At 48.9% G+C, this 26,256-nt stretch overlaps 1 protein-coding gene across 1 annotated transcript in view; it reads left to right on the top strand.

Moving 5' to 3' along the window:
* DHX37 (DEAH-box helicase 37) overlaps positions 1-26,256 on the top strand; it is a 1,051,990-nt gene that overhangs the window by 771,145 nt on the left and 254,589 nt on the right. Inside the window, exons 20-21 of the mRNA XM_069620118.1 lie at positions 12,119-12,243; positions 12,393-12,509. Coding sequence (XP_069476219.1) covers positions 12,119-12,243; positions 12,393-12,509 — 242 coding nt within the window. The remainder of the gene's footprint in view (positions 1-12,118; positions 12,244-12,392; positions 12,510-26,256) is intronic.

Here is a 26,256-nt window from a genome sequence, read left to right as displayed (position 1 = left end):
CAGGTGCAGTGATAAGGGTTCCTGGGAATTAATGCGAGGAGAGGGAAGCTGGGTTTTACCACTTCCGGGTGATTTTTTCCACTCTTTGCTACTTCTAATTGTGATCTGCTCTTCGGCTGAGGGTCTATGGAAGAGAGTTCGAATTTGAACCCCTGGGTGATGCAGTCTCGCTAAGAGGGAGGACGCTCCTCCCCAGATCCTGTTAACACGAGTGAATCTCTGCCTACCTGTTCTGGGGCTAAGCAGGGTTGCTGGTGGCCTAGATTAAGGTGTCTTCTGCAACTATGATAATGGTGATGATTTCTCTTCATGTCTATGTATAATCTACTATATATGTCTGTGTGATGTGTATATATGTAAGAGGCGAATAAAGGGTCTATAACAAGCCATTTACATTTTTTCTATAACTATTGGTCGAAGTGTGATTGATTTTTTTTTTTTTTTTTTGCCTGTCTGAGTCCAATAACTGGTTTTCTCAGGGGCCTGGGAAACGTAAGTCTGAGTTTCCCCCCACGTGGCCAAGCAAAAGCAAAACACAAATCTGAAGATGGCTGCCAGACGAGGGGCTTAGGCAGAGGGCAGTCATTGGCTGGGGGCAATATGACCCACAGCTCAGTGATTGGTTTATAGGAGAAAGACAGATTATAAACGAAAGTGAAACAGTTTTTTCTTTCCCTGAGGATTCCCAGCCTGACGACAGGGAATATTCATGAACATGTGAATCCATGTCAGACCCGTGTTGGAGAACAACAGTTGCAGGTAAGTAACTTGTTCCATTCCCCATTTTGTTTTACAGACTTCCTTTGTTCCGATAAACCAAGAGATGGGCCTTAAAGTTTGGGCTCCTTTGTGAGCCCAAGATGACTCCCTCTACAGTGGTTTGAAGTCGTCTAGACCAGCTCCTTGCTCTGGATTGGCCACTACATTTCCTATCGGGATGGGCCTGTGTGTTTGGCAGGTTTTGGGGCCTGATTAACTGGACGCCATACCTTTGTTTTTCATCCCCTTGTCACAATCACACTAACTGGAAGGAAGAGAGATCGACACTCTCCCCCGAACCACAGAAGCCGAATGAACTCGACCCTCCCACCGTGGTTGGCACAGGCGCCTGAGTTAGTAAACAGGTTGCCACATGGCAGCCAATGGGGGGGAAGAGGGGTTAGGGAGAGGTTGTGGATAGGGAGGGGAAATTAGGAACACCGGAAAGAGGATAAGGAAACTCTTAAGGTGGATGGGACTGGGGAAACACAGGAAAAAACCCTACTCTAACTCACATAGAATGAACAGAACGATCACCTGCACTATAACATGTACCTGATTCCTGAATAGCACACCTTAATACGTGTACTGTATCCTACTCTGAAATATCATTCCCATACAACACATAAGCAAGCAATATGACCACACATAAGGGAAAGCTTCCCAAAATGATTAGACAATACACATGGCCCTTCGGGCAGCGTTAGCAACATACAACATAAATGCATTTCCTTTAGTTCCTGGCACTAGTGAAATGTGCTTGTCCATGTGCAGTACTTCCTGCATTAACCCATACGAGATTGGCAAAGTTCTTGAATTATACGAGTAACAAACACACTTTCGTTTCTCATACGGATTGACTTCAAAGTGATTAGGGCGTTACTTATCTCAGGTCTGGGGAGCCCGTGGGACTTCCCAGACAAATAATGAAACAGCGGTAAATCATTCCAAGCAGTTCAGGAAATATATTGCCCTCACGAGTACTTATCTTGAGTCTGGGAGCCCCGTGGGACTTCCCAGACGAAGAACAGCAAGCGTTGTCTCTGCCGACTACTCAGCGCCCCTCCTGCTCCTACCGCACTGTGAACGCGTGCGATCAAGCGTTCCTCCTCTGTATCTCGTTTCGTCGCACGCGGACGCCTTCCTCCTGTTGCCGAACGCAGCAGCCTGACTCCTGCTCCCAATCAACAATAAGCCACACCTGCCCACCGCCGTTGCCTGCCTTTAAGCTGCCTTGATTCTTGATGCAGTACAGCTGGCAAGGCGCGCACGGGCCAAACTACAAAATAACACAAAGGATCCTGGGAACTGAAGTTTCCTTATCCTTCCAGCACATAATGTCTCAATAGGCGTATTTTAGCACTCCACGTCTGTGCCAACCCTGATTCCTCACACCCCTAATGCAATTGGTGGGCTGGCATAAGCTAGCCCCTGAAAGTGAAGGTACATGTAGGTGAAACGCTGTTCCTGGCTTTACAGAAGCACCGTCCGAGACAGCACTTAGGGAAGCCCACCTTGGGTGAACAGGGTTACACTACTTAGGTTTAGCCTGAACCGCACAAGGGTTTGGTAGAATGTTGAGCAGCCAGGCTTGGTCTAAGGAGGGAGGGAGGCTGTAGCGAGATAAAAAGAGCTCAGAGCATACACTTAGTCCAAGAAAACACTGATGCACTTAGAGGTTACATATAAAATAGTTATTTAAGATAAACATCAAGGCACACTGTTGTAACTTTCAAGTCAAGTAAGTTCTAGAACAGTAATATAATAGACAAACACTTGCAATATTCTTGGGAGAATAAGCTACAGTTGTAGTCACACTAGAATAGCCTTTTCAGTAACAAATCACATAGTAAAACCATCTGAAACATATATACATCTTCCAACTCTTATATAACTTTTAGTAACTTTGTTCTAACCTGTCTTAAAGATTCCAACCTTATCTTATGAGAGTCTCACAGTGTTCAGAGGGGCCACCAGTGATCAGGGGCTGGGCAGAAAAGGTGGAACGACAGAGTATCAGGTTCAGTGTCGGAGTCCAACAGCATTTCTTCTTGGCTTTTCAGGTAAATAAGAAGGTTTCACAAGTCAAGGAAGTCAATAGGTTTCCTTGAGGGGTTGCCCAAAGGACAAATGTCCTAAGGCAGGATTAGAGTACAATGGGTTGTGCACCTCAATCTAATTCTATGGAGACCTGGAGGGGTGCGCAATACAGGCTATCTGCAGCCCCAGGATCACAGGATTCAACAAGGAGACTCCAGGTAGGTTTTACCAGGAGCAGGACAGCACCTTCAAGTGACGAAAATGGTTGCTGCAGGACAGTCCCAACGGTTAGGTGACAGCAGACCAGGTCACTGATTTCTCGGTCTTGGCAACAGAAGAAAGGTACTTCTTGGATCTGGCGACAGCTCTCGTGCAGATGGATTCCCAGAGGAGGATCTTCGCAGTCCTGGCTTATTGGCGCCTTTTTGAGGCTTCGATGAAAGCTGAGGGTTGTGGCAAGACACTCTTCTCCTTTCCTCGGTCCTCATCTCGTGTGAGAGAACTTTGGGGAGCTGGTGTGAGTCACTCTAGGTTTAGGAGGATGCCCACAAAGTTCGAGGGGAAACCGCACTTGAGGCAGTGATGCACAGCGATGCAGAACAGGTCCCAGGGTATTTGTGAATTGCAGGCCGCTGAGGTCGCAGCTCTTCCAGGGATGGCATAAATTGTAGTTTGTTTTGTGACTAGTTAAGCCCACAAGTCCAAGGGAGAAAGTCATTGTGTTCAGATCTTCCCTGTCACTTGAAAGTTGAAGTCGGAACAGCAGCGGTTACTCACCAGGTTCTGGCAGTTGCTGGCGGCGTCCTTCTTCGTGCTTCTTTTTTGGAATCTTCTGTTCCAGTGGTCGACTGGGTTTCAACTCCAGGACCTCAGGATTTATCCAGGAACACCGGCTGAGTACACCAATCTTGACCCATACACCATTCAAACCTAATGGGTGTTTATCCAATGGGGGCAGCCAGTCTCCCAGTCTGAACTGGTTTCAGCTAGCCATACTCCATGACAAAAGGCAGGGGAGTTTCGGTCACCTACCCCATTTCCTGTCCTGCCAGTCACTCGGAGACCCTTCTTGGGCTTCCCTTTCCTGGGCCCGGCGAAGACAAAGGGACCAGGGAATCCTCCCCCACCCAGAAAGGTAGAAGAAGACACCAGAACGTACAAGACCTCTTGTTCAGCGCTTAAAAAAGTGCATTCACCATTTTGTGTAAATGTTTTCCCTTGTGTCCCCTAGGCGAAGACAGCCTGCAACAAAAGTGCCCAAAAATGAACACTGCCACCATCCTGAACAGTGAGCTTGTCACAGTAACTAAAATGTTACTGGAGAATCGAGAAAAGGGATACATTGGATCCCCTCAGCACTCCACATATTGTGGGGTGTGCTGATGTAGAGAACAAAGTATCCCTATCTATGCCTTGGTAGCAGTGAGGTAACTAAGGGGAAATAAAGCAACACTAAAGTGGAATCTCTAGGAGCTCCCAACAGCACTGCCCAGAAAGTGCTGTGTGCTGCTTTAGCAAAATGTAGATGCCACAAAAGTTGGAGGAAAGCATGACTCCAAAATGAAATACCAAAAATAGGTGAACGTTTTCCCCAAAAGCAGAGTAAAAGAATGAGCGAGTGTGAAAAAAGGTTCCCAGTCACTCAGAACTAATCTAAAATCCAGTGGTCCTGCAAACAGTTCTCTGGGAATCACAAGCGGAGAGAATGTCACACAAAAAAGGAAATCTACTCTAACACTGCCGCATTTTTGGAAGGTATGCAGGGTGGCTTACCTACGGGACCATTTTTCTGCCAAAAACCATTGTAACCAATTTTGAGACCCAGTCGAGCCTTGCTGATGTGACTGATGTCCCTTACCTGTGCTCTGGTTTGCATTCACAGGGGCTTGGCATCCTTGCCGGTCTTCCTCGCACTGTCTTCCTCATCCTGCTGATGGACTGGAAAACCGCACAAGGATGGAAAGTCTGTCCCAAGCAGGTGAGGGGATCACCTGCTTGGGGCAGGCTTTCCATCCTTGTACAGTTTTCCAGTCCATTTTCCTGCAATTTGGTATAGTTGAATGCCAGTATTTCTCACATCGGTTTTGGAAGCTGCTGCCACCTGGAAAGGTGTTGGGAGCCCAATACATCATTAAATCTGGTTCTCTGGGCCATCCTGAGTCGCCATCACTGTTGTCCTACTGCAGGTGCTGTTTTGTTCGTGTTCCATTTATTTTTGTACTGAGATTCCGGGTCTGCCTTTTGCAGCTTCCTCCATCCTCCGAGAGCCTTCTCCATCAGCAATTTCACTTCCGGATTGGTTGGTCCCACTCCTGTGAAGAAGGATTGTTGTACGTTTGAGTTGTCATTCATCATTGCTCTGGGTTCAAGTCCCTTGGTTGGCAGATTGTTCATTTTGCCCTTTAAAAAGAAGTGTTTACTTACCGGGTTGTTCTGCTTTTCTTAGAACAGTGTTTTCAGGAGCAAACATTGTCAATAGGTACCTCTGGGTCCTGGGTTGGTGGGCTGTTCTGATCTTCACCCCCAGGGGTCCCTGTGGTCTGTGGTGGAAGACCTCTGCAGGAAAACCTCACTTTGACTTGCATTGTGGGGCTGAGTCTGGCTTGGCTGTGTTCTGTTGTGTCCTGGGAGAGCTGGGCCTGGAACCTGGCCCTCATCTGTTCTTGGGAGTTCCCTGGGGTGAATGCTGCCATTTCTGTACCTGTGGGGAGGAACTGGGGTGCAGCTGGATGTTCACTGTAACCGCTCTAATGGGGTAAGAAGCTTGATCCTATCGGGGGAACAGGGACCCCTCCCGACCAGAGGTAGGCAGCATAACAGGACTTCTCCAGCATGGGGTCTGGCATGGATTCACATGCTCATGAATATTCCCCGTCGTCAGGCCGGGAATCCTCGGTATAGAAAGAAATCAGTATCAGTTTCGTTTCTGATCTGTCTTTCTTAGTAGTAACCAATCACTGGTCTCTGGGTCATACTGCCCCCAGCCAATGACTGCCCTCTCCCTAAGCCCCGCCTCCAGCAGCCATCCTCAGATTTTTACCGCATGTTCAAGTGTTGGGAGTCTTCGTGCTGTAGCTCTCGAGCTTTTGCTGCTTTTTCGCGCTTTTTCAGGAGATTTTTCTCATTTTTCGGTTAAATAGAGCCTCAAGCTCCACTGTTTCTACATCCGATCAACGGGGATCTGTTTCGGAGTTTTCTACACCCCTCAAGGGTGAAGATTTTGTCGAGTTACGCTTTTGGAGGATTCCAGAAGTTCCGAGGCCTACCCCGGACATGGCCCAGGAGAAAGGAAGCTTGACGCCCGGGAAGCTGTTCAGGACCTTCCCTGGATGCCAGCTTCAGAATGTTTTCAAGGAGGACGAGCATTCGTTATGCCTCTACTGTCTCCATGAGGACAAGACGCACAAGGAGAAGGACTGTGCGTTTTGTGGGAACATGTCGGAGCGGACCATGAAGGATCGCCACCTCCATCTCTCCAACTGGCTGGAAGGGAAGAGCCCGTCAGGCGAGAAGAAGAAAAAGAAGTCTGAGCGGTCTTCTAAGTCCTGTGAGGGTGCCCCGGAGACGGGGGCCCAACAAAAGGCTAAGCACCGCGAGTCCGCGGGCACCGGGAGCGCCGAACGGTCGGGCTCCTTGGCTGCCAGGCAGGGCGCATCCTCCCCGGCGCCATCAACCACGAGCCAACGCTCTGGCTCGGGTAAGAGGAAGTCCGAGAACCCGGCGAAGCTTCTGGAGAGGCCCCGGTCGATCTCGAAGATTCTGGCAGAGGGGGAGCGAGGCTCTGACCCTCCCCCCAAGGTGAAGGCCCCAGGCGTCCAGAAGGTGACGATGGCCTTAATTCACCCTGCTAAGAACTCGATTGAGGATGTCGCCGCGGCCCTGGCTCAGCCTGTGGAGGCTACACCAGTGGAGGCACCCTCAGGACCCAGAGTCTCCCTGCGACCGCGGAGGGAGTCGTCTTTCAGGCCCATTGAGAAGACCCCCACAAAGTCCTCATTGGAAAAGGTGGGGGAGGGGCTGGTGGCCATCGTGGATACGGACACGACCTCTGAAGAAAAGCTCATCGAAGTCGTGGAAGAGGCCCAGCCCATCGGGAGGGATCCCGACGAGGGCGACGACGAGAGCGATGGTGTCGCCGACAAGGCTCCTCAAGAGCCCTCGCGCCCGTCGTTTCCGGCGCCGCAGGGCACCTCGGTGGCCATTTTGTCAGCGAATCAGTCCTTATGCTCGGAGAGAAGGACAAGGTTGCCCCTTCCCCCGACGGAGGTACCTGAGCCAGACCCGACGGGGGAACCGGAGCCAGGACCTTCGGAGAGTCCACCGCATAAGAGGAGAAGGGCGCATCCTACGCCACCTCTCCCACCTCTGCGGCCTGCTCTGCCTTCCCCCCCCGGTCTACTACCCACAGGGATGATACAGGCACGGACACGGTTACGACAGGTACAGATGACGACAGAGGCGACGACGGGACGTGTCCCCCGTCGCCCCCTGCTTGGGCGTCCCCGCCCGATGAGATTGGATCCTTTCATGCCATGATTTCCAGGGCATCCGAGCTTTTTCAGCTCTGCCCAGAAGAAAAGAAGAAAGAAGGGTTCTTTTACCAATGGCGCAAAGCTAAAAGGAAGATGGTCCTCGCCGTACCGCTTCTTGATGACATCTGGGATGAGGGGCTCGCCCTCCTCAAGAACCCTGCCACGGCGCCGGCAAAGAGGGACCAGTACGAGAAGAAGTACCGGGTCCCCGACGCTGCCCCCTTGTGCCTTCGGGCACAACCTACCCCGGATTCGGTCGTCTCGGCGGCGGCAACGAAGAAAGCTGGGGGGGCATCGGCCTCGACATCAACTTCCCCGTCGGACGGCGAGGGCAGGAAGTTGGACACGATGGGACGACGGATCATCTCATCCGCAGCGACGACTATCAAGGCGGCCAAAGCCCTGGCTATCGTAGCCCGCTACGACAGGGAGTTGTGGTTCAAAATCGCCCCTCTGTTAGACTTCCTTCCGGACGCCAAAAGGGCAGAGGCCCTTGAAATCCTACAGGAGGGGGAGATTGCTTCGGACCACGCCATCACGGTGGCAACGGACATCGCCGACACCGGTTTCCGTCAGTTGGGCAACGGCGTTTGCTTGAGACGACGAGGATGGCTCAAGGCCACGGATTTCCGCCAGGACCTACAAACCGAGGTTTTGGACATGCCCTTCGACGGAACAACCTGTTTGGGAAGGCAGTTGATGAGTCCCTTCAGGCCATCAAGACAGACACAGAGACTGCCCGGGCACTGGGAGTGATCCAACAAAGACGGCCCTCCTTTCGGAGCTCCGGAGGCAGACAAGGTGCCTCCAAGGGATCTGGCAGTGGCTCCTCCGCTTACTGCCAAGCAGCAAGATCTTCGTCCCAGGAAGCCTACAGGGGACGCGGCAAGTCAGGTGGTGCCCGTCGTCGTCGACAAGGAGGTCAAGGAGGCAAGGCGGCCTCCAAACAAGATTGAACCGACCGTGGGGTTCGGGCCCCCGCCGAAGCACCCCGGTGGGAGGCCGGCTGGCGAGGTTCGTCAGCGTGTGGAAGTCCATCTCCACCGACCGTTGGGTGCTGGACGCCCTGACCCAGGGGCACGCCCTCGAGTTTCAGAAGGAGTGCCCTTGCGTTCCACCCGTGGCCAGGAAGGAAAATCACGTCCCTCAACTACTGTTGGAAGTAAGGGCGATGCTCAAGAAGGATGCCATCAAGGCACAGAAGTTCCGTATGGTCACCCTCCAACATGTGCTGGGACAGCTGGAGGAGGGCGATTTCCTGTCGTTGTTGGACTTGGAGGATGCGTACTTCCACATCCCCATTCTAAAAAGACACCGAAAGTTCCTCAGGTTCGTGGTCCAAGGGCGGCACTACCAGTTCAAGGCCCTCCCGTTCGGATTGAAGTCGGCACCCAGGGTGTTCGCCAAGTGCCGCGCACCGGTGGCGGCGCGGCTGCGCCTACAGGGGATCCACGTCTACCCCTACCTGGACGACTGACTCATCCGGGCAAGGACAAGGGAGCTCGCCGTGGAGCACACTGCGATGACCGTCCAGCTGCTCACGGACCTGGGATTCTCCATCAACTTTCCAAAATCCCACCTGGTTCCGTCGCAAGTCGCCCTGTTTCTGGGAGCCAAGCTCGATACAGTGGCGCGGCTGGCCTCGCCGTCGGAGGAAAGGACCAGGACCATTCTGGGCAAGGTGCAGCATCTGCTGGCCACGGACATGGCCAGGGTAAGATCTATCAAGTCCCTCCTCAGGATGATGTCCTCCTGCATTTATCTAGTGCGCCTTTGCAGGCTTCGGATGAGACCCTTACAGGAGTTCCTCGACGCCCGCTGGATCCAGTCGACGGGCAGCTTCGAGGACAGGATCCCTCTCAACGAGACGTTCAGTCAGGCGATGCGGTGGTGGGGTACCCTCTCCCATCTGTCGGCGGGCACGGACTTTCAGACCCCAGCTCACCAGGTGAAGGTGACGACGGACGCCTCCCTGGAAGGTTGGGGAGCACACTCCGGAGATCTTCACACGAGAGGCCTTTTGCTCCCGGAGGAGAAGTCACTTCACATCAACATTTTGTTCAACATCAGTGTTCTGGGCCCTGGGGTCCTTTCTTCCGTCCCTCAAGGGCAAAGTGGTGAGGATCTTCACCGACAACACCACCACAGAAGCAGGGCAGAACCAGGTCCCCTGCCCTATCCAAGGAAGCCCAGGATCTGTGGCATTGGGCCGTCGCCCAACGGATGTTTCTGGTGCCTCTTCATCTGGCAGGAATAAAAAACACGATCGCCGACTCACTCAGCAGGGAGCTGCGCTCGTGCCACGAGTGGGAACTACGCCAGTGGATCGACGATGGGGCGAACCCCAAATCGATCTCTTTGCGACAGCGACGAATTCCAAGTGCCGGAGGTTCGCCAGCAGGTTCCCCCAGCCGAGGAGCATGGGCGATGCTTTCTCGTTCCCCTGGGACGGCCTATTTCTTTATGCATTCCCCCCGCTGCCGTTGCTGCTCCGGCTCATCAACCAGCTCAAGAGGTCCCGGTGCAGGATGATCCTCATCGCACCAGCGTGGCCGAGGCAGATCTGGTTCCCGGACCTTCTGGACTTGTCAACCTCCACACCAGTCAAGCTGCCGACGGACGCAGACCTTCTCTCCAGAGAAGGAGGCGCCATTCTTCACCACAACCCGGAGTCGCTGAACTTGCAGGCCTGGCTCCTGCAGCACTAGAGTTTGGAGGGTACGACATCCCGGCCGACTGCAGAGAGGTTCTTGCAAAGGCCAGGGCGTCCTCAACTCTCAAGTGCTACGGACATAAATGGAAGAGGTTCTCTGTCTGGTGCCGTGCACAGAAGATTAACCCTGCGGATTACGGTCCCTCAAGTACTGCCGTACCTACTGTCGCTGGCCAAAGCTGGACTGGCTCACGCCTCCATCAAAATACATCTGGCTGCAATCTCCCAATATACCAGGACGACGGGACGGGCGTCCTTGTGGTCTCATCGCCTGGTGAAAGAATTCATGAAGGGACTATTCCGATCATTCCCGCCGGTGAAGGCTCCTGCCCCGGCGTGGGAGCTTAATGTGGTGCTGACCAAGCTCATGGGGGCCCCATTCGAGCATATGCATTCGGCGCCTTTGAAGTTCCTGTCATGGAAGACAGCTTTCCTCGTGGCCATCACCTCCGCATGACGAGTGGGAGCGATCCAGTCCCCATCTTGCAAGCGTCCATACTTGACTTTTCATGACACGAGGGTGGTGCTGAGGACACACCCATCCTTTATGCCCAAGGTGCCGTCGGACTTCCACCTCAACGAGCCCTTGGTGTTGCCAGTTTTCTTCCCGTCGCCTTCATCGCCGGCTGAGAGGACTTTGCACTCGCTGGATGTAGCTAGAGCGCTGAAGTCCTACGTGGACCGCACGAAGAGTTTTCGGAAGACGTCACAGCTGTTTGTGAACTTTGGGACTGTGAATCAAGGGAAGGCTCTCTCGAAGACTTCCATTTCCAGATGGCTCTCCGGCTGCATCATGCACTGTCACCGGTTGGCAAACCGACAGCTGCCCGGCCGTCCGAGAGCCAATTCGACCAGAGCGATCGCTGCTACCACGGCGTTCCTGTCTGGTGTGCCCCTGCTGGACATCTGCAGCGCTGCGACGTAGAGGTCGACGCACACCTTCACAAGATTCTACTGTGTCGATCGGGACTCCAGGGAGGAGTCCAGGGTCGGCCAAGCAGTGCTGCGCAACCTGTTCGCCTAAGGTGAGCAGGTAAGAGTTGCTTAATGTTGAGTTGTTGTATTGCTTAGTGTTGAGCCTGTTGCCATCTCCCGTGGTTGTGCATGTGTGTACTGCTATGTATTCTCTTATTCATGAGCATGTGAATCCATGCCAGGCCCCATGCTGGAGAAGGAGCAAGTTACTTACCTGTAACTGTTGTTCTCCAGCATGGGTCTGGCATGGATTCACATGCAAACCCTCCCGCCTACCCCTCTGCGGCTCTTCACTTGGTCATTCTGCCACTTTACGTGCTAGCAAATCTGAGGATGGCTGCCGGAGGCGGGGCTTAGGGAGAGGGCAGTCATTGGCTGGGGGCAGTATGACCCAGAGACCAGTGATTGGTTACTACTAAGAAAGACAGATCAGAAACGAAACTGATACTGATTTATTTCTATACCGAGGATTCCCGGCCTGACGACGGGGAATATTCATGAGCATGTGAATCTATGCCAGACCCATGCTGGAGAACAACAGTTACAGGTAAGTAACTTGTTCCATATGCTGTAACCTCTCAGAGTATTCCCCAGACATATTCCTGGATAAAGAGGAACCCAAAGAGCCAACATCCTGGGAGGTTTATTCCATGGCAAGGCTGACCAATGTTTCCATATTCCCGTAAAGGTACAGGAGAGACCCACGATCGCCTTATTGGATTCGGAGATGATTGGACTTCGACCAGGGTTTGCACTGTGAATTGCTTGTCAGCCGAGATGGTAACAAAGCTTATGAAGGGTGTTTGGGCTCCCGTGGATGTCATTGTACTGTGAGATTACCCAGCAGTCTGTTTTATTTGTGAATGTGACCAACTCAGCATTTAGCTTAATCCCTTCTAGGACAAATTGAGTGACCCTTGACTGGCAGTGTTGGCTTAACACTTTGCTTGGGCAGACCTGCCCTCTGGATGTATGGGATTGCCATAGCGTGAAACCAACCAGCTAGTACCCGACCACCGTACGGAAATGGGGGACTGAGTTAACAGAACGGGGAAAAAAACATTTTTATCCTTTGTAATAAGTTTTATATTGTTTCCAGGCCGATCGTTAATGAAGACGAAAAGGAGAAGCTAAAGGGGAAGAAGGCTCGTGTGCTCCAGATGCAGAGAATTTGGGCTGGACAGGGACCCTCACAGGAGCTCGGGGACCTGATGGTCATGCTAGGTATTATTCAGTGCTTCTCGGGGTACCTGGGGCAGAGGGCTTCTCTGTGGTTTTTCTATTGCCTCTTCTGTTCTAGCAATGCACCTTTTAAAATGTGGTAATGAGCTATGCAGGCTGCATACAGAAAACTAAAGCTCATTGTTTTGTAGGCGCTGTGGGAGCTTGTGAATATGTTGGATGTTCTCAAAAGTTCTGTGAAGACAATGGTCTGCGATACAAAGCTATGCTGGAGATCCGCCGTTTGAGAGGACAGCTGACGACAACAGGTAGAAGCTCAGAGGTTATGGGAGAATAATGAGCTAATTTAATGTTTTCCGAAGTGATTTTTTGAAAAATGTAGTATATTGTGTCGCAGGTGACTCCAACTCCCAGAGATGGTTCAGGGTTTTTTATTAATTAAGGAGGGTGTTGGGAGGGTTTTTCAAAGTCTCTACCTGGGATAGGACTTGTAAAAGCCAACCTAGGGTTAGCAAGGTTTCTTTCAACCCCTGTTGAGCAAAGCCACTCACTGTAGTAGCATGACAAGCAGCCAGGCTGAACCAAGGAGTAAGGGGGCACTGTTGTGTTGTATGTTTAACACTGAGCAGAACAGGTAAGACACTGAGGGGTCAGAAGTAAGACTCAGACACAGTTTTTTGGACGGTGCTTAGCCTTCCTTCTGTCCTCATCCTCCTTGATCTTTCCTCTGCCTTTGGCACGGTCAATCACGCCATCCTGATCAATCAACTCCATGAGAACCTGGGCATCACGGATCAGGCCTTGGAGTGATTAACCTCCTTCCTCTCAGACCAGTCTTCCCAGGTACAACTTGGGTCCTTTCTCTCTACCAGCTCCCTCTCCACATATGGTGTCCCCCGGGGCTCTAACCTCTCACTCTGGCTCTTTAATGTCTACTTGCCCCATCTGAACTCCACTTTCTCTTTTAACTTTCAGTGTTGCGTGGATGACACGCAGCTGTCTTTCAGGCTCCCCTCAGCCTCCTCTTCTCTCTCTCGCTCATTCCTGACTGTCTTTCCGCGATTCAGTATAGGTGCCCCTCTAACAATCTCTGCCTTAATGCCAATAAGACGGAGATCCTTCACATTGGGGCCCCTGCTCACACTTTCCCCCTTACTCTGTCCGCCCTCCTTGGGCCCTCTTCCTTCACCTTCCTGTGAGGCAAAAAACCTCTGTGTCATCTTCGACTCCACTCTCTCCTTCTCTCTTCACATCTCGGTCCTCCCTAAGACGTTCCTCTACCAAATGCACCTCCTCAAAGGTATTCCTTCTTTTCTCACTTTCCCCCAGAAGCGCACCATTTCCGAGCCATGGTTCTCGCTAGCCTGGACTACTGCAACAGCCTCTTTCTCAATCTGCCTTCCTCTATTCTTAGCCCTCTGCAACTAATCCAGAACAGGACTGCAAGACTTATCCTTGGCCTCAAGCCCAGGGACTGTATCTCGCCAACACTGAATTCTCTCCACTGGCTCCCCGTGCCTGCAAGGATCAAGTTCAAGACCCTCTGCAACCTCCACAAGGCTGTCTGGGGTCAGGGCCCTCACTGCAGCCAACTCTCTCTTCCAGAATACCTTCCTTCTTTAGCGCTTCACTCCGCTACCTCCACCTCTCTTGAGGGTCAGGCGCTTCGCTAGGCAGAGAGTTTGGGGTAGCTCTCTCTCTTCTGCAGGTGCCTCCCTCTGGAATGGCCTCCCTGCCCCTCTCAAACTTGATCCGAACCACCTGAAGTTCTGGGAGCAGCTCAAAACCTTCCATTTCTCCTCTGCTTTCTCTTTCTCCCTTCCCTACTGACTTACCTGTCTGCCGCACCGACTGATTGCCTGGCTACTCTCTTAGCATAATGGGTACCAGGCTCCTCCATGATTAGTGTCCCCTGCTCTGCCTCCTGGCCACTGCACACTTTTAGGGGCTGTAACTGTAACCTCTGCAGCCCCTGCCTCCCTGCACTTAACCAGTGCCATGCTGTCCGTTTCTTGTATGTATGCATATGTACCTTACATGTTCTGTAACTAAGCTTTAAGTTTACTTGTCCTGCTCCGCCCAGCTACCTAAGGGTTTGGTGCGCATTACCAATCAAATAAACAAACAAACGTACTCGGAGCATTGCAGCCCTGTTCGCACTCCCCCCCCCCCCCCCCCCAGTCCCCTTATACCTTCCCTTGGCACTTAACCCTCTTCCTTCCCCCTGCACTTTGGTGCTGTCGCACTTGCACGATCTGAATGTCACAAGGCCTAGTAAGATTGTTTGTAGTGTCCTCCCTCTGTCTTCCCTCCCTTGTCTTGTCGCGCCTAGAAACACTTGTGTACAGGCGCGTTATGAATATCTTGTATCAATGGTTGCATCTTTGTGGTCTGAGGACCAATATTCTTTCCCCAATATATCCTCCTCCCAAATGGCCAGGGAAAAACCATTGCTACTGGAACCTGACCCTGGGGGTGGATATGCGAGGGAGGATGATCTGGGTGGAGGAGACTTGGGGAGTGGGGATGAGCCACCCTTAGGTGAGACATGGTATCCCCCATTTCCCTTTCACCACAAGTCCAATATCCCCAAAGCCTTTATAGGCTGTTGTCAATCCCTTCCCTACTTTTCCTATAAATAATTCCCTAAAGCACACCAGTTATATACTGGGACCAACTAGAGACACACAGCCTATCTTTATTGATACGCACACATACAAACACCAGTTAGGTACTGGGATGAAGAGGAGGCAACCAAGAGTAACACAGAACTCCCAAACCAACAATGAGCGGTCTAGTCTTTTTTTGTTACTAATCAGCCTGGTGGTAGCTTTAAAAGGAAGATTGAAGAACATGTATGCAGCTGCGGAAGCAGATATCAGGATTGCTGTGCGAGAGCAGACCTCTTCAGGAAGGTGGCGTGGCAGAAGGGGTGCATGAGGAAGCACAGTGTATGCAAAGGGAAGCGTGGCTAAAGGAAGCTGTAGACCGGTGGCAGAGTACGGATGAGGTTCCGGCGTGAGCAGGAGAAGCTGCTGAGTGAGGCTTGAGCTGCGAGAGATGCATTGTTGGTGTGGGCAAAGCCACGGAGAGCCGATCTGGAGACGAAGCGAGGATGAGAGAGAGAGAGATACACATACACATATATAAATATCTCCGGAAGCTTTGCTGGAAGGCCGTAAGCACCGACCAGTGAGTCTTGTCTAGAGAAGGGGACACCGGGACGGCAGGCGAGCATGTTGGACTTAAAAGGAAGTTATTGAATGACGATTTAAATTAAAGCAAGCATTTTGATGAAAACATGTATATTAAATACTGATTTACATGAAAGCAAATATTTTGAACTTTGACGGCCGATTTGAATGAAAGCAAGCACGTTTGAATACCGTTATGAATTAAAGTTGTGTTGCGGAATCGCACGAGTTAAAGGAACTGTGCAGTCATTTGCAAGAGCCACAAGGATATAATTACAAACTCTGCAGCTCAAGCGAAAAAGCATTGGCAAGAGCCATAAAGGAACTATATTCCTTGATCGAACAAGCATTAGCAAGAGCCATGAGAGTATGTGAAAGTGCAACAAGTGAATGTTGGCAAAATAAGCAATGGTAAAGCTTTATAAGGATGTTGAAAGAGTATAATTCAAAACACCACTGTAGAGATGAGACCGTGACAACGTGCCTTTGAAGAAAGGAGCAAGTCAGGTGTGTCGGTTGCGTAACCTGTAATGTATAAGGGCCCCATGGTATCACAAGTAGTCACACACACAAGTTCAAAAACCTTTATTGTAACTTGAGAGTTGGGTTTGAAAAACTCCTAGCTTGCCCTATAGCTAAAGATGGGAGTACTCTCAACCATTGAAGTAAAAAACACAGTCCTAGTCATCTGTCAGTCAAAACAAAAGGGCCAATACTAAAAAACCTATTGCCTGCCCTTACTCTACTACAATAAATGTGTATTGGGAAAGATGTATATCTAAAGGAAAAAGCAGTGTTCAAAACAATATGGTAACAGAGCAATCCACTTTTTAGCACGGAATAAGGTGGCATACTTGGGTCTTAGAACACACTCTGGCTTTAGACACAAGGATGCAGCTCAGGACGCGGACCAGGGACTTCCATGAAAGTCTCTTGGTCTCACAAAGTCTCTTATTCGCAGGATGCCTTTAGTTCATCCACCACAACAAAAGTTCCTTTCCTCCAAGATTCATAGTTTACAAACTTCAGGCTTTATAGTTCACATAGGTCTCCCTCAGTCGGGCTCGGACCTTCCAAATCACAATGACTCACAGTTTGCTAGTCTTATCGAAGACTTTCAAATATGCAAGGGGTTTTACAAATACCCCAGCATGACCACTTTCATTACAGTTCACTTTACATATTCATTTTCCCACTGCTGTCAGAAACATTTGTCATTCATGTGTTTGTCATCTTTTCACTTTTCCACTTGCACCACTATGCTATGCCGGACCACTCTATTATCTCTCCATGTCTCACTTGATCGATTCACAGTTCAGTTAGCTTAATCCCATTACTTTCAATCGCGTCTGCTTAGTATACGCGCAGCCTTCATTCTTGTGATACACTGTTGCTGCTTGTACATTTTATCTTCAATACAGACTGGCCTTCACTGCTTTCTTTAACTCTCTGGCTGTGCTGGTTTCTGTACATGCGTCTTTGATCTAGGAGCCAAGATTAATACCCCAACTGCTGCTTCACCTCCCCAACTCGTTCGCTCATCCAGGAAGGCTCCTGGTATCTTTCACACACAATGCCGGATTCACGGTTCTCTTTCGTCTGGGTCACTTGTGCAACCTTCAAGATTCTTTGGAGGTAACCATCGTTCACTGGGACGCCCAAGGTCTCTCCACTCCTTGATTCGGCTTCTCGGCCTGCCGTCCTCCACCTGCTTCGCTGCTACCCTGGAAGAACTGCTCTTTCTCGTGCCTTTCCATGCTTGGAGTGTATCCTAGTGCTCCACCTTTTATCCGTGTTGTGGGATGTTTTCACCCACGCATCCAAGCCCTACAACAGTACTGTGCCTCGCTGGCAGCAGAAACATTAGAGTGGCCACCGGAAAGCATGCTGCTCGCCAGAAATCATCCAAAAATGCACAGTAAAAATCTGAAAGATAGGCTGCCATCTACTTTTCCCATGTCAGTGAGCACAGGAGATCACTGCCTAAAACCACCATTGGGATACCCACACAGTAGCCTGAAACCACTTGGAAAAAGCAATGCTGATTGCAAAGGAATACAGATCTGTTCAAAAATCTGTTTTATTTGGTGTCAAAAATTGCTAAAATCATGGCTCACAAAACCACCAAAAAGATCCAACCTTCTTGGGGGGTGTTCCACATTACTCTACTGCAAGAATCCACATCAGTACAATATTAGCAAGAATCCTATGCCATCAAAGTAAAATCCCCTTTTAAAAAATGGACAGCTGTCAAAAATGGGTGCAGTACCGTTGCTCGCCTCCGACAGGCACTGGCGATCTAAATTCTGACAGGAGAGCTGTATTTCAGAAACTAAATATGCCAAGCAAGAGAATTCCATCAAAATGCCATATAGAGTGCCACCCAGTGATTTCATGTTGAAAAAGACTTGGTTTAAGGAGATATTGCTTATTTTAAAGTTTTTAATGTTATATTTTTTTGTACAAGGAACTAAGTTGCAATTGACTAGAAGGCAGCCTGATGCAGTTCATACTTCAAAAGGTTTGCTTTCCCATGAGAACCCTTCACACCTCAGGCCTATACACCAGAAGGCAGGACATTGCATGGTCATGTTAATCAGATGGAGAGTGGCACCCTGGTCTGCTGCCCTCAGTCAAGACAATGGATTATTTCAGCTGAATAGGATATGCTGATTTGGGTGTGCCTGAACAACACAGCTCTGGGAGACACAAGACATGTGACCTCTGAGTCAAGCCAGATTCTGGGGGCGGGGACAAACCAATGGGTGTACTGAATGGAATGCGAATATATGTTTTATAAGAATACTGATAACTAATTGTAACCAGCCGATAGAAATTTACAATTTTGAGATTCTTAATATGAAAAATTCACTCACAGTTTAAATCCGTACGATGTTCTGAGACCAAACCCCGGGATTTATTAATATTGTGGGTACAGTGTTTATGCTAGAAACATAACAACATACAGTAATATGCTTAGAGAGGGTGTGTATGTCTGTGTAAGATTTGGTGCAAAACCAATATTGCAAAACCTACCAAAATCGTGAATAAGTTGTCATTTCTGAACTAAAGCTCTTAGGAAAATCAGAGTTGGAACAGAATGCACCTTAATTAATTTGTGATGTTTACATGTATTCTCAACAACTTGTGTATCTGGGAAACATGTTTTGTTATGAAAAATTGATTTCTAAGTAAAAGCAAAGGGGAGTTTCTTCACTAGATTGTAAAATGGCAGCATCACTCTGACTCACTACTCCTTTCTCCAGTCAGGGCACAGAGAATCCTCTAATCTATCAAATCCGTAGTGGGTTGGGCATAGAAAGTCAGCCTCCACACCCACTTTGAGAACACATAAAAAGAGACTGCTGAAACCAAGATAGGGACTTCTTTCCACTACTCACCGATTTCTTGCGAAGCGCTCTGCCAGAAAACTCCAGACACTCCAGAACTAAAATTCTAGAACCCCAACTCTAGAACCTTGGAGAAGCAGAGGCCTAATCCACAAGCTGAACTCTTCCCAGCAGGCCTCAAAATCCAGCAACCTAACCAAACTATTAAACAGCCTTGCCGTGCTGTTCGCTTCTAGCCCAGAACCCTGTGCCAGAACCGAGATCCAGAGAAAGCAGAGCTGTATCCAGAACCCATCAGATCCAGTTCAAGAGACCAGACCGGCGTGCAGTGCCGATAGCAGACCAGAGGCCGTGCTGTGAGCAGAACCCATAGGGCCCGAGACCTGTCCGGTGGCAAGAGAACCGCAGCCCAAACCTGACCAGATCTGTGACGAGGTCCATTCTATTCCAAAACTAGGAGTGAGTATCCAGTCTAGAACTGTACAGAACCAATCTCTTAGTCTAAAGTAATCTTATCCCATCCATTTCAACCTGTCCAGAACTGCATTGAGAATTTTGTGTCCATTCTGTGATTTCAAATCTGTAAAAGCGTCATCTGTCATTCTGAAATCTTGACTTTATTTTTGAAACTCTACCTCCACAAAAACATCCGTATCTTTTGAACTGCATGTCCTAGAAGCTGTCATTTTAAGGCTAAGATCGTAAGCTTTCCAACAAACCCAAAACGACATTCCAACTCTTTATAGTTTTTTCGTAATCGCGATCTACGCACGCGGAAAAAGTGCCGCGAATTGCAATTTAGCTCCATTTCATTTTCGGTCAAAATAGCTGTCTTTTGCTTGCAACTGCTGACTTTCGTTTTCAATCTGATAATCATTCTTGAATCATTGCTAGTGTTGATCTGTACCAATCCAAAGTAACTATCACCTACCCTGAATCTCCTTTAGTGAATTAAAATCATTTTTAGCATATTTTCACTTCATATTTAAAAGGATTTTGCCTGCTTTAAAATCATCCCTGTTTTCTCTAAGCTTGCTGGGGGAACTGTAATTGAACTGTATAGTGATTGTATTCTTGAAACCTGTGTGCTCTCAATTCCATCTCGTCATATTGCATAGGGGGGAGTGAGTAATCACAGGGGAAAAAGTGACCATATTATGTTCTGATTGAAACCATATCAAGCTTATTTCTGTGCTGCATTCCTTCCCATCTTGCATTTCCTTGAACCATAAAAATATTCTCTGCTACCTTATCCTTTTTTATACCAACTCTTAAGTGATTAAAGAGAGTGTGCTATTGTAATGTTACCCATTGTTGACCACTATTATATTCATAAGTGTGCTATCAGTTATTATTTTGTTCATAAAAGTGTGATATATATATATATATATATATATATTATTTAATTTTTCCAATAAACCTTTTAATTTGCAAAACAAACCTACTTCTTGGCTCAGTGAGGTCAGGGGGATTCAAAGAGAGGGGCGTTGTATAAGGGTTCATCATCCAGATTTAAGAACTTTGACATAAAAATATATATAAATAAGGGCTTCCATTGGGCATCCGAGACCTAGGCATTGACTTAGTTGGAGTGCTGGATTGAAGTCACTTACAGAGTGGGGAATGTCAATAGGTATCGGGTGTATGCAATTGTGGTCAATTGGCTGACTCTGCCTGACCGTACTAACGGGACATGTCCGGTGTAATGTTTGAGTGTTAGTCTTTCTTCGCTCAGTCCTCCTCTTCCTCAGCTCAGTGTTTGTGCAGGAAAGTGGAGGGTGTTGGAAAATCGGAATATCCTAAAAAATAGGATGGGGTAAAGGTGTTGAAAAGGGAGGGATACCACGTTTCACCATTGGGTATCTCACTGCCCTAAAACCCCTCACCCAGCTGATCCTCCCGTACTGGACCATCCCCAGTGTCTGGATCAAAGGCGATGGACGTTCCTTGGCCACCTGAGCAAGAGATCCCTGAGGACTAGACGGTGAGACACCCTCAGGTTTCTCACAAATGGGTGGACAGTGTTGTCCAACAATTGTGTCTAGACCGAGTACACCCCTTAATGGAAAAGCCACTTAAAGCATCACAATGAAGCTTGTGATTGATTCTAAAAGGAAACCTTGTGTGATTTGAAAGTAAGGAGTTGAACTCTGACATTGGTGAAAGAGAACCAAGCGGGAAGTACTGGGAAGGATTCCAAGGAATTTTGTTGAAACTGTTGAAAGACTTGAAAAACTGGGAAGGAAACCCCTTTTTGTACTGTGAGCTATTTTAACCTTTGGGAAGGGAAACCTTTAGACCAAGAGCTGGACGAAGTTCAGAACTTTGATTTTAACACTTATCATGTTGAGGCTGACATCCCTACACATTGTGTACAAATAGATGTGAGGGCAAGTATAGGTTTTGGACACAGACATTTGCTTTGGACTTCCTGACACAGACTATCCTTAGTTTTATTGAGGTAGAGAACTCTCACCTTAGCTTAGGGCAAGATGGGCCTTTTTCCAACCTTCTTTAATTTGAATAAACGTTTCTAGCCCAAACTTTCAGTGCATTGTCTGTGTCTCATACATGATGCCTTCACAGGTAATAAACTTTTATTCTCAAGGATTGAGACGAAGAAGATGATCAGGTGTCCATGGGTCATTGCCGAAAAGCAGGATGAGTGTTATGAACGTGATTGTCCCAAAGCAACTTCCTTTCCCAACACAGGAGTCCTGAACCTCTTTTTCTTCTCCGTACATGTCCTGAAGTCAGTTTTAACAGACCTTGCGTTTTTTTAGGATTTCACTAACCTGACTATAACAAATATTGGTTTGGTCAAAAGAGGAGAGGGGAGTATTGAACATTGCAGAGGATTTAAGGGACAGTACTGCGGGGGAATACCACGTTCTCTGAAGATTGTCGTCCCTAATCCCATAAGGGGATTCCTCCACCAGGTGATCCAGCCTTGGTGCATCACCCCCAGGCAGACTATGGTACTTTGGACGCACCACCCGGGGCCGGCCCCATGGGAAAGTTCTCCCCCCTCAGATTTGTCACAACCCACACAGGTAAATTGTAAGAATAACACTTTTATTACAACATTACACTAAGGCACCATTTAAATATCAAATGTTAGGTCGAAATACGTTAGTACATATATACATCTCACAGTAGGTCACCCATGTGGGTTCCACACTACCTTGAAAGTACTTTAGAATAGAACATAGACGTTTAATGCAACCTTTCAAAGTAGGAACAAGTGATGTTATCGCATAGGTAGACCCAGTAGCATGTACTACACATTAGAAGTCCAACCCTAGTCTACCCCAAGTCTCTGAAGTTCTTTTAGTGGTCCCAAAAGGTTCTGGAGGATGGAGATGAGTAGGCAGCAGGACACACTTAGTTCAGGCAGGTAAAGTACACAGTTTACTCAATGCAGGCCATAGAGATCAATGGGGGGTTCATTTATTTATTTACGGCGCTTATACATCAAGACAAATTGTGATTCAAAGCGCCCACAGGGCAAAGGGAAGGGGGAGCATTGGGTTCCTCTCGTTAGAAGAGGAGCAACTACCACCCCTGGGGGGGTCTTCAGATTGAACCTCAGACTAACTGACCCGGATACCGCTGACCTAGGTCCGCCCCGAATAGCTCTAATGTAAGCAACACTTTGTGCCCAATGCAAACCCTGTGAGGGGGTGGGGGGGATAGGTCAATAGAGATAAGCAATCTCAACCCCCCCAATCTCCCCGAAAGTTTAGGAACAGGCCCAGGTGATAGCAAATCGCTTCAAGAAGCAAGGCTGACTGGTGAAGTTGTTGGGCAGGTTCGCCTCGTCGCGGGTTCAATGTCTGTAACCTCATATCCTAGTTGGAAGCCTTAAGTGGCCTCAGACACTGGGCAGGATACCTGGATTCGGTTCTACAATGAAAAAGGGACCCTTGTGGAGTTCTTCACTGATGCACTTCTTTCATTGACCCCGGTCAGGAGACACTAAGCAACTCAGTGGTTGAACTCTGGTCGTCCTGATGGTACATATCCTGGTGCAGGGTAACACAGCAGTTTTCTAGAGTCAGCAGCAAAGCTTTTAAGATGCCCACTTCGAGTTCCAGCCGTTTAAGAAGCCAGAAGTGCATGCAACAGAAGCTGGCTATTTTCGAGCCTGCAGGGCAAATGCGGCTGTGTATGCTCCAGCGGCGGAAATCTAGCAACCAACCTTCAGCAGGACAGGTGACTGGTTGCTCACACCAGTCTTAGGAAGGAAGGCTCCTCAAAGAGGTCTTTCCTGTCAATTTGAAGGTTGAGGTGCACGACGCAGTGGTTTCTACTGTTCCAGTACTGGTCATTGATGCAGTCCTTTGGTCTCCCTCGGTTGTCGTCTTCTTCAGATCTCTTGTGGTCCAGTGTTCAACTCATGTTCCTGAGTCCAGCTCGTCTTATATACGAAAAGGGGCTAGGGTAACCCCAGCCCTTCAATAGGTCTTAGGGAGAATTGTCCTTTCTGTGCTAATTCCCTTCAACCTTAGAGAACCCCAGCTCCTTCGCTGGACATAGGGTTTGTGATTTTTTGCTCCTGAGGGAATGGGACCTTTTTCTCACTCCCTCATGTATTTTTCATGACTAGGATGTTTGTGTTTTACTGTTTTATAGAGTCTGGCAAACTCCATAGGCATCTGCTTTGCATAGTGACACACAGCACCTTAGGTGCAGTGCCACCAAGACGTCCCTTGGACATCTCTTAATGTTTTCTTGGGTTAACTACCATTCCCAAGAATGGTAAGATGATCCCTGTCCTACTTACCTTTTTCTTTGTGGGACCAGCAGACACCACCCTATGTGGAGTGCTGGGGGGTTACTTAGTAATTCCATGTCCCACTTCTCACGTGACATTTTTTGTTATGCTAACTCACTTTAAATGGCTGATGGCAGTGGTTTACTTTTACTACCAGTGTGCATTGCTACCGCAGGTTGAACTCTCAGCTGCAGTACAACACCCCACTTTTATGCCATTTTCTGTTTAGTTCTTTCTTGGCTTTTCCTCTGTTAATTGAAACCAGTTTGCGCCCTTTGTGTGATTTTGCCTTTGGCGGGCTTGAGCCCTGAATCCCGCCCTTGCTCCAGTGTGCCTGGAAAGGCAGGAGGTGAGGGAGGGGTCCCGAAACTTCCCTGTTCTTTGTCCGTAGGTGTGCCTGAGTGAAACCAGTCCTGATTGGCCAACTGGCTGTCCTGAAAGGACATGCAACCCTGCTGTGTGATTGCCTAGTCTGTCAATGAATGGGAAATTGCATAAAAAGCGAGGTTTTTGGGACTAAAGGCAGAGTCGATCACTGGAGAGGAACATCCGAAGAAGGAGACGTGACGACGCGCCAGCTGCACCCTCCTAGACTGCAAAATGCCCGGTGAAGCCTGGCAGCTGTGCTGACCCTGTTTTCATATCAACTGGGAAGACCCATACGGGTCAACTTCCTCCCTTGGGCTGGTGGAATCAACTAACCTCAAGACAAGCTTCCATTTTGTGCAACCCCCGACTTGCTGTGCCTCACCAGAGCTGCAGAAGCCCAATGCCAGGGGTCCTATGACCATTGACGAGTGCATCGTCTTGCGAAGTCCGAATTAGGATAAATCTTTGTGGGATCCAGAGGACCCTGTAGAAGCAGAAAGTCTTGATCTAGAGTCCCTTCACCAGAGTCCAGGACCGAGGGAGCAAGCTTCTTCCAACCATAGTTTTCGTTCTTCATTGACGCCGAGGAAAAGGCACCAAAACACTGAAGTGCCCCTGAAACAAAGTAAATAATTGATGCGGAGTACCTCTCCCGAGTACTGCTGCACGAGCCCAACATACATCCTCCCCTTTTGTCACCACGACCAAGGTCCAGGAACAAGGATCTTCCAAACAGTAGCAATGAGGAATCCAGCTGGAACATTTTTCTCTGAATCACTGATACTGTGGGGCTTGGTGTGTTCACCTTTTAGCCATAAGTTCTGCTTCCTATCTTGTGAAGTACTGGATGGAGTTGATCTCAAGTCACCTGCACTGGCCTAACTTGTGCTCTCTACAGAGTAGCTCACTTGATTTACAGTGATTTCTTCTGAACTTACTAACTTTGTCAAGACTTTATCTAAGAAGAGGTGCATCAGAACGATTGACTTTGTCCATTGACTTTGGCTGTCCTGGCTCCCTAAAGGGACTCCTCTGAACCTACTGGCTTAGGTAGTACTTGTTCGCTCATAGGTTATAATTGTTGACACTATTATTGCTGGGATATAAGTTTACCTGCCTCCCTTAAGGAGATTGTAATTGTTTTACAAACTGTGGACAGTATGTTCTAAATCTTATTCTAACCGTTTCTTCCTTAAATAATTCAATGTATTAATTTATTTTTGCATTTATATCAGTGCACAAAACCCTGAGGCATCTAGGCGCTAGTTACAGAAAGTGGTACAATAGTGCAGGCGAAAGCATACGGTTACAGAAATAGGTAGGAAGTGTGTGTATACAATCTGGACAAACCTCGCCTCAAGTTACGGGGGTTACTGCATGCAGCATTTAAGTCAGAAAGGTAAAGGTTACACAGAGCTGGTAGAGCCTCGCATCATCTTGCAGAGGCTACATAAGGCGGCGTATAGGTCACCTAAGGAAGATTACGCATGCTGGCTAAACCTCACCTTGTGTAATGGGGGGCTACAGCAGGCAGCATATGGGTCAAGTACGTAAGATTACGCATGCTGGCTAAGCCTCACCTTGTGTTATGGGGGGGCTACAGTAGGCAGCATATGGGTCAAGTAGGTAAGATTACGCATGCGGTCTGAACCTCACCTCATGTTATGGGGGACTACAGCAGGCAGCATATGGGTCAAGTAGATAAGATTACGCATGCTAGCTAAGTCTCACCTCGTGTTGTGGGAGCTACAGCAAGCAGCATATGGGTCAAGTAGGTAAGATTACCCATGCTAGCTGAGCCTCACCTCGTGTTATGGGGGCTACAGCAGGCAGCATATGGGTCAAGTAGGTAAAATTACCCATGTTAGCTAAGCCTCCCCTCGTGTAATGGGGGGCTACAGCAGGCAGCATATGGGTCAAATAGGTAAGATTACACATGCAGGCTGAACCTCACCTCGTGTTATGGGGGCTACAGCAGGCAGCATATGGGTCAAGTAGGTAAGATTATGCATGCTAGCTAAGCCTCATCTCGTGTTATGGGGGACTCCAGCAGACAGCATATGGGTCAAGTAGGTAGGATTGTGCATGCGAGCTAAACCTCACCTCGTGTTATGGAGAGGCTACAGCAGGCAGCAAATGGGTTAATGCAGGGCTTGGGTGTGGGGTCCCTGGAAAGGGGTGGGGAATATCTGGTGAGCATGCTTATATGAGACCCACAGTGGTCTTTGATTGGACTAATGCTGGTGTGAATGAGTGGGGCAGATCTTGCCGTTGGAGGGCTGAGTCCGATCACTCACCTGACTTTGGGATAAGGAGATCAGAAGAGGAGCCAAGTATCCTGTGCAGCTGTGAAGACGGAAGGAAG

This window comes from Ambystoma mexicanum, chromosome 10 (assembly GCF_040938575.1).
Source record: "Ambystoma mexicanum isolate Mex_15411 chromosome 10, UKY_AmexF1_1, whole genome shotgun sequence".
NCBI classification, from domain to species: domain Eukaryota; kingdom Metazoa; phylum Chordata; class Amphibia; order Caudata; family Ambystomatidae; genus Ambystoma; species Ambystoma mexicanum.
This window is presented reverse-complemented; position numbering and strand designations above follow the sequence as displayed.